General features: G+C 47.3%; 1 protein-coding gene across 1 annotated transcript; it reads right to left on the bottom strand.

Annotated features, from left to right (window-relative positions):
• Nucleotides 1-1341: 1341 nt before the first annotated feature.
• On the bottom strand, nucleotides 1342-8571 carry LOC137446028 (L-lactate dehydrogenase A chain). Its single transcript, XM_068148282.1, has 8 exons — nucleotides 8470-8571; nucleotides 6652-6787; nucleotides 5437-5554; nucleotides 4550-4723; nucleotides 3922-4095; nucleotides 2843-2960; nucleotides 2310-2433; nucleotides 1342-2126 (listed from the first exon to the last, which is right to left on the bottom strand). The coding sequence occupies exons 2-8, from the start codon at nucleotides 6775-6777 to the stop codon at nucleotides 1962-1964; spliced, it is 999 nt and encodes a 332-aa protein (XP_068004383.1). The 5' UTR covers nucleotides 6778-6787; nucleotides 8470-8571; the 3' UTR covers nucleotides 1342-1961.
• Nucleotides 8572-9089: the final 518 nt, after the last annotated feature.

Genomic DNA, 9089 nt, shown 5'->3' with positions numbered 1-9089 from the left:
CATTCTGATGACTAATGACTCTCTCAGTGAAGAACTTTCTCCTCACCTTGAGCCTAAACCTCCCCTGGTGCAGCTTGAGACTGTGTCCCCTTCTTCTGGTGCTGGTTGCTAGAGAAGAGACCAACCCCTTTCTGGCTACAACCACCTTTCAGGTGGTTGTAGAGAGCAATAAGGTCTCCTCTGAGCCTCCCCCAGGCTAAACAATCCCAGCTCCCACTAGCTACACCCTTTCCTTTGTTACTGATGTTTCTTCCTGAGCATTTTAAGCTTACAGTATCACACTATCACCAAAGTTGGAAGAGACCTCAAAGATGTCTAAAATGCTTTATTTTGAGAAGTATCACCAGCTGCAGTCCCTACTGAGTATCTACCCTGGTCTTAATCAGGTGCTGTGTTTCCAGTCTGAAGCTGCATGCTCTGTCCTAATGCTAGGAAAAGCTAAGAATAAGGCCTTTCCCTCTTCATTGTAATGAGGTGTAGTGTTTTGAACTATTAATGGCACAATTAATTCTTCCTAATCACAGAATGTTTGGGGTTGGAAAGGACCTCAAAAGATCTAGTCCAACCCCCCTGCTAATTTTACTATTGGCTTTGAGGAGTGACTTTTGTCATTGTTTCTCTGTAGAGCTGCTCTTCCAGGGAAGATGCTTTTTTGTGACCTTTTATAGATGCCCAGTAGTTTGTGTGGACACATTTCTTCCTTGGTGAGTTTGTGGACAGGTAAAGATGCTGCTTCCTTTGTTGCACTGTTTCTCCACTCCCCTAACACAGGCACTTGAGCCTGTTTCTTGGCATTAAGATGGCAATCACGTTTAAGTTCTTAGTATCACAGTATCACTAAGGTTGGAAGAGACCTCAAAGATCACAGAGTCCAACCTGTCACCACAGACCTTATGACTAGACCATGGCACCAAGTGCCATGTCCACTCCCCTCTTGAATACCTCCAGGGATGGTGACTCCACCACCTCCCTGAGCAGCCCATACCAATGGCAAACAACTCTCTCTGTGAAGAACTTGCTCCTCACCTCGAGCCTAAACTTCCCCTGGTGCAGCTTGAGACTGTGTCCCCTTGTTCTGTCACTGGTTACTAGAGAGAAGAGACCAACCACTTCCTGGCTACAACCACCCTTCCTGTAGTTTTAGATACCTCTGTTACTGTTTTTCCATTCCATTCCTATTTGGAGACTCCTGAAGTTCACTATATAAACAGGAGGAGCTTATAACAGCTTATTACCCAGGGGAGGTTTGAGTAAGTGAAGAAAGAGAGTTGCTTGATTTATGTGCCAGTGGAGCTGTGTTTTGTTTACAGAGGCTTACAAAGAAAAACAAGGAGACAAAAATAAGTTTGTGGTTTATTTGGTGTTGGTACTACAGTTGGACAGCCACTGTTTTATAGACATGCTCAGGAGACACTTGCCACTAGGCTGATACAGTACACAAAAATAAGGTTCTCTAAAAAAAAAGTATACACAAAAATTCCAAAGCAGTGTTAGGAAAATACATTTGGACCTACCAACAGTGAAATATATTTAAGCTGTTCAGCTGGCAGAGAAAGTTGGTCAATTGGCTTGACAATCCTTTAACTGCAAGAAATAGTCTTTGGTTTCACATTGTGTGATAGTTAACTGTTCTGAACCAACATGAGACAAGATGAGGAAAAGGCAAAGGGTTTCCTAGGCAGTGCTGCTTGGAGTGCTGGATTTGTCATACCACTTCACTGGACAAGACTGGCTAGGTTTTATCTAGCTCTAAGAACTTGGGTGTCTGAAGAGGGAGAACCTTAGAATAGTTTCCTAATGCTATCTTCAGGAAACCCATTTGTTCAGATTTGAGCTTTTTTGTGTGTGTCTGTGTTCTAGTTGAGATAAGTACATTGAAAGATTTGACCTACTTGGAAAGTGCAACGTAAGACAAACCACTAAACCCGTTAAGCTGCAAAGACCAAACTGCTGGGGCAGGTTTAAAACTGTAGTTCCTTCTGGATTCCCCAGAGGGTATCTGCACTCTTCCTTAATTTGTCCTCTTCCTCAGGTTTTAGGATCATTTTCACTACATCAGTGATGCCAGTATTGCCCAGTACACAAGGAACACTTAGGAAGACATCATCTTTTATTCCATGCAAGCCCTGAAAAGTAGGGAAGGACAGAGTTAGGCTAGAACTTGTGCCTGTCTGTGTATTGTATCCTACAAGCAAAACTCAACTAAATCTAGTTGAAATTAAACTAGAAGGTTATCACTGTTCTCCAGAATTCCCAAGATTTTTAGTTCTTAGTAAGACAAGACTTAGCTGAAGGCCCCTTCAGCTTACCTTCACAATTGTAGAGACTGGGTGCACTCTTCTCAAGTTCTTCATGATTGTTTCAGCTAGATCTGCCACAGAGAGGCCAATAGCCCATGATGTGTACCCCTTCAGTTTGATGACCTCATAGGCACTGCAGAGACAAACAAACAGGTACCATCAACTGAAATAGTTTGTAAGAAGGGCTTTGGAGGTGCCTTAATCCATTTGGGAACATCTTGACTGATTTGCTGACAGGACTGAAATCAACTCAGCAGTGAAGAACTCTATGTGCATTTCAGCCTGCTCCTCACTGGAGTATTTGAAAGTGGACACTTGGAGGGTACAGCACTTCCCTAACCATGGTAAGTTAACTCTGCCAAATCTACATTTGTACTTAACATTTCTTTTTCCAGTTGTTATGTCTACATCTTGATCTTTTTGGGCTACTATGGTCTTTATGAAACCAGGTATGGATACTGCAGTTCAGAGGTACTATAGCTCTTCATCATTTGCTCTCATGTTGGGAAAAAACCCCAAACCAACCAGCAATCAATATTTACCTGTCCACCACCTGCTTATGGACCTCCTTCCAGTGTTCCTTGTCTGCATCAGTTCCCATGTCTGGATGAAGAGCCTTCAGGGAGACGCCAGCAACATTCACTCCACTCCAGACAGGTACTAAGGGTTGCACATAGATTAGTTATCTCCCAGGAAAACTCAGTTTTGTCCTCTTCAAATTAACACTTGACTTAAGATCTAGTTAATCTGCAACACATCACTGTGATTTTGATATGACTTTAAATATGGTATGTCCTTTAAGGCCTAAAGTGCAACCTGAAAACCTAGGAGCATTTAAGCATCTTTATATGTGATGACAAAAGATTTGAATATAGCTTTATCAAAGCAGAAACACCTAGGCAACATGAAATGAGATGACAGTAACTGTTTTGCAGAGGTGTCTCAAAGTAAGAATCAATTCCAAATGAGTGCTCCTGAGTCAGGAAGCACAGTACTGCTCTGGAGCTGCTACAGGAACAACAGACTAAGAAAGTAAGAGCAACTTTCCCCTTTCTCCTGTCCTCTAGAGTTGCCTCTGCACTTCCATTCCCATATATGGTTCTTGAAGTCATCAAGAGATACCACTAAAGACAACTGAGTAACTCCCAGGACAAGGGAAGATCTCTGGGAGTCCCTTGCAGCGACCTTTACTGTTGCTGCATCAGTTTGGGTTTTTTTTTGGGAGTTACGGGAATAACTTAGCCTGGACATTTTTAGCCTCCTTAGGTTACAGTAGGGACCTTTTCCCAGCACAGCAGCTCGGGTCAAATACAGATCATCTAGGGTTACTCTGTGCAGCAGAAGACTTGCATTCATAGGGTGCTGCAGTGCAAAGGGGTTTGAGTAATGTTTGCTTTTGCTGTTCTTGCAAACAAAGTATCATAGAATAGTTTCAGTTGCAAAAGACCTTTAAGATCATTGAGTCAAACCATTCTCTAACTCTACCAAGGCTGGTACTAAACCATGTCCCTCAGCACCACATCTCTGTGTCTTATAAACGCTTCCAGAGGTGGTGATTCAACCACCTCCCCAGGGAGCCTGGTCCAGTCTTTGGTAACAGCCAGTTGTGTTTCATCCTTACCACTGGAATCTCCATGCTCTCCAACAATCCAGCCATGGCAGCTCAGAGGATGGATGCCCAGTCTTTCTCCCATGAGATGGCGGAACCGGGCAGAGTCCAGATTACAGCCGCTACCAATGACACGGTGTTTAGGGAAGCCACTGATCTTCCAGGCCACATAGGTCAAAATATCCACTGTAAGTAGAACAGAGAGGAATACAAGTGCCACTCTGAGCAGTTTGATAACTTAGAATGGTATCTTCAGTTCATCTGTAAGGATTATCTGGACACTAGTTACATGGAACAGAGCATAATGTAACAGCCACCCCCAGGCCCTGCCATGGGCTAACAATGACTGGTTTAAAGGCTCTTTATGCTACACATACAATTATCAGTGCCTTTTACTGTTCTAAGCCAATGGTCACTTAAAAGGCAACTGAAGACCCAAGTTGGAGGCAGCTTGGATTATTCCCCAGAGGGCCAGCCTGCTGAGTGTGGAAAGGGAAGAGAACACTTCTTCCCATGTGGTTTTGTGGCATAAGTACTGTAAAAGCCCATGTTTGCTCATATTAGCACACTTAATGCCACCTTGCTGAAGAAAACTAGTCTCTTAAGACAAATCCTCTTGTTAAAGCCACACAAGACAAACCTGGATTGGAGACAATAAGCAGCTTGCAGTCAGGACTGTACTTAACAACGTTGGGAATGATGAATTTAAAGATGTTCACGTTGCGCTGGACCAAGTTAAGGCGGCTCTCTCCTTCTTGCTGACGGGCACCAGCAGTCACAATGACCAGCTTGGAGTGTGCAGTCACACTGTAATCTGCAGACAAAAGGCTGTGTCAAACCTGGCCTCCTTCTACACATGGTTCAGAGCAGGAGTTCTCAGTTCCTTTTACTATTGGCATCTCAACTTATCAGGTTGGGGGGTGTGGAAATTCAGCTAATCGCTATCCTAGACCTTGCTTTTATAGACAGTTAACATTTTAAGACTGTGGCTCATTTGGCACAAGTGGCAACTATAAGGATGTGGGCACTGGTATTCTGTACTTCTCAGGCATAGATGGGTGTGGGGTAGCTGTTGGGATGGCATCCAGTGCAAGTGCTGTGTAGAAGAGGAATAAAGCTCTGCCCTCACACCCCCCATGGCCACTGCAGTTGCACATTAAGTGAGGTATGAGACTACTAGTACTTGCCACTAAACTTGGGCTATCAGACACTTAACAAGCCAGGATATCAGCAATGCATTCAAGGGCTAACTGGCTGGGAAATATACTTCTTAGAGGTGTAGGAGTACTTAAAATAACCTCTGTACTGACTGGTAATCTCTTGAAGATGATTCCTAGTTGGACTGGTCTTAACACGGTATGTAAAACAGTTCAGCTGAGTAGTATTTCTGTAGGAACAGAAATGAAATTGGCTTTCCTCCCAACAGTTCAGGTGGCAGGTGAAGTCCTAGACTTGGGTGGCCAGTTTGAGATCTGAAGTGGCTATCTCCATTTGGAAATAACAAGCATATTAGATCCAACAACTTGCCTTTGCCAGAGACAATCTTTGGTGTCCTAAGGAAGAGGCTGCCATGCTGCAGATCTAGCATCTCTCCTCTGAGCTTGTCCTCCACAACATCAACCAGAGCAAGTTCATCAGCTAAATCCTACAAAAGACCAAGAATCAATAGTAAGTTTACTGCCCCTTTGAGCAAAGCACACACTCTGTGAACTGTGAAGCTACAGTTATTTTTAAAAGCAGTAAACTACTGAAGCAACCTTACCCCTCTGTATCACTTTACTTGTCCCCAGAGTACTTTAATTACTCTCCTGGGATAGCAGCTTTGAGGTAAATGTTGTACTTTCCTATATCCACGTTGTGTAGAATGTTTGTGCAATGTAGCAGGACAATGAAGAATAATTTAATAGCTGTTCCTAAACAACCTGTCACAGCATTTTCACTGTAACAATGCAATGCAGAGCAGAAGTTACTCAGTGATAGGATCACTTCCCAGTCCACACTGCAAACAATTATTCCACAGCACACTGTTGCTGAGAAAGTGGCTCCTCAGCTCTTAAATCTTTTGGTATGTCAGAGGACTCCTACTTAGGAGTCTGGAAGTCATTCAAAATTAAATGTAGCTGTTAGGTCATGCTGAAACACATCTTAGAATAGAATAGACCAGACCAGGTTGGAAGAGACCTTCAAGATCATCACGTCCAACCTATCATCCAACACCACCTAATCAACTAACCTTCTGTCTGATACTGAGATAAATTTGGTTTACAAAAACTACAGATACTTGTTCTTTGTCAATAACTTGAGGACAGCTGCTTCACTTCAGGCCCAAACAAAGGAATAGGTGACAGGGGACAAGGGGCAATGGCTTCAAACTAGAGAAGAGCAGATTTAGATTGGATGTCAGGAACAGGTTCTTTACTATGAGGGCAATGGAACACTGGAATAGGTTGGCCAGGGAGGTGGTTGGGGCCTATCCCTGGAGATACTCAGTGAGGCTTGACAGGGCCCTGGGCAACCTGATCTAGTTGAGGATGCCCCTGCTGCCTGTAGGGGGGGTTGGACTAGAATGACCTTCAGAGGTCCCTTCCAACCCACTCTATTCTGTGATTCTACAAGCACACAACTAAAAGTTCATTTTGTGTGCTGGTCCAATTAGAGTAATAAGGAAGATTACTTTTTGCTCCTTTTTTTAGGCCCCAGGTAGTCACAACTGTGCTGCTTCTTCCCCAGTTTGACACCTACCTTCATCAGGATGCTGATAGCACAGGCCATTCCAACAGCACCCACACCAACCACGCTGATCTTATTGTGGGCATGACTCTGGTCCTCTTTGTGGACACACTGGATGAGCTGATCCTTGAGAGACATGATGTACTTGCTGCAAGGAAAGCAACAGATTATTTCTCTAGGTCTTGGAGCTCTTAACTGACACCAGAATATTTATAATCATGCAAAATGGACTTCATTCTGAGTTGGTAAGAAAATGTGTATGAATTGCATGCCAAAACCACCCAGCAGTGCTGCCCACGAGCAGCCAAATGATTGAAAAGCTGAATTATTTACTGCAGTGTACAATTTCAGCTTGCTGGAGCTTTCCCCCAGACAGCCTGAGAACCATTGACTGCATAGCTGGGTGGCACTCCAGCAGCATTAATGAGTGCAGGAAGCCATTTTAATACTTCTAGGCATAGCCTAGCCTGGCAATCTCCATTCTGCTGCCCTGAAAAACTGGTGCTCTGTGCCCTGATGCATTTCCTTTCCCCAGCTGAAGTTGTGCAACACTTAGGCAATCCTTTCTTATGCACGGTTTGATCCTCCCAAGTCAGACGCGAACCTTATGCGTTTGTTTTAAAGTGAAAGTAGATAGTTTTGAATTCAGATGTCTACTTTGGTGTTTTCATCTCTCCCACTCTCCATTCTTTTGGCTCTCAGCTGTACAGCTGCCTGGTTATATGGGCTCTGATCCGACAGCCAGAGATGTGCTGCAATGGCACGATGATGATGGAGTCCCGTGCTTTCACCCCAGCGTCCCTGCAGGAGCTGACGCCATGCCCGTCTGTGATGCTGCACAACTCCTGCCTTGCCTGAATAGCCCAAGGCAGGGGCGGCCTCTCAGATGGATGCAAGTAGAGGCACAACACGATCCCAAAATTCGTGCCGAACAGGCAGCAACTTGCTCAGAGCAGGATCGGCCAGGTAGACTGAGACTGGCGGGGGGTGGGGGGGGGGAGGGCAGGAAGCCAGCAGTGCCCATATTTAGTTAACGTTAACCAAGATAAGTCACTCTTTTGGATCTCTTGAAGCATGGCCCAGCGTAGTGCACCTATGTGCCAAGTTCTCCCTTTGCACTATAAGTACTTTACTACAGGGCTGGTGAGAAGCACCCATTTAGTACTCAACATTTTCGGGTTTAGAGTGCGACTCCCTTGAAAGAAGCAGGTTAGGGGAAAGCCAGCGGCGAAGGCAGTATATCCTGAGCCCGTGTTCCCAGCCCTTGGCGGCTTGATCTCCAGCATCCTTCCCAACAGGTCTCTGGGGCCACCCCCACCTTCACTGTCGATTAGGGGAAGCATGTTAATCCCCGCAGGCTACGGGGGAGGATGATGATGGCGGAGCACAGCAGCCCCAAGATGGAAGGGTGCGGGGGGGAAGGAAAGGCGCGGGGGGAGCGGGGTGGATATTAAAATCACGCCGGCTGCACAAGGCCGCCGATCAGGGCACGGTGCCGGGCTGAAGTCCAGGGCTGTGCCCGCCAGCTCCTCGCCCGAGGGTGCTCGGCGGAGTCGGGCTGAAGTCCAGGGCTGTGCCCGCCAGCTCCTCGCCCGAGGGTGCTCGGCGGAGTCGGGCTGAAGTCCAGGGCTGTGCCCGCCAGCTCCTCGCCCGAGGGTGCTCGGCGGAGTCGGGCTGAAGTCCAGGGCTGTGCCCGAGAAGCCGGGGGAAGTGCTCGGTGGGGCACGCGGTGCACCGCCTGCTCCACCGAATCCATTCCCCCGAAGGGGGCTGGTGGCTAAGCGCTCCCCGCATCCCCCCTTCCCAACCCACAAAGGCGCTCGTACATACCGAGAGTCCTCCCACGAACACGGCTAGAGATGGAGTGGCGGGGCGGGGGAGGCGGCCGCCGCCTTAAGTAGGGGCCGGGCGGCTGACGCGAGGCGGGCGGGTCGCGATGGTGGAGACGTGCCCGCCGACACGTCGGGGTGGAGAGGAAAGAAAAGGAGGGGGAAGCGGTACTGGGGACCTGGGAGGGGTAAAGTGAGGCAAGGCGGGAACGCTGGGCCCCGTTAATGGTTGCTCTGGAAAGTTCGGCACCGTGAGGGTAGCTGAGGAAGTACTCATCCCCCGGCTCTGCCCCTCAGCCCCTCTGGGGTTGCCTGAGGGCAGAGGCAAGCTGCGGCGCCGGCCTCGCTGCGTGGCGAACGGGTGCCGTCGAGGAAGATTTCCCGTTATTAACCGCACCCGAGGGCACGGAAGTGTGCGCCGCCACGACACGGGACCGGCAGCCGGACCGGTTCTGGAGAGTTAAGGGGAGTTCAAGGCGTCCCTGCTCCGTCTGCCGGCCGCATTGTCGCTGTCCGCGCAGCGGCCGCAGTTCCGAATGGAGACTTTTGTCTGGCGGCTAGGAACTTGTTTCTAGTTTCCATCTAAATCTATAGGTGTTTAGGACCTTTACATGCATCCTA

This window comes from Melanerpes formicivorus, unplaced genomic scaffold (assembly GCF_026170545.1).
Source record: "Melanerpes formicivorus ecotype bairdi unplaced genomic scaffold, bMelFor1.0.p_v2 SCAF_16, whole genome shotgun sequence".
NCBI lineage: Eukaryota > Metazoa > Chordata > Aves > Piciformes > Picidae > Melanerpes > Melanerpes formicivorus.
Note: the sequence above shows the minus strand (reverse complement) of the source record. Positions and strands in the feature narration are given on the sequence as shown.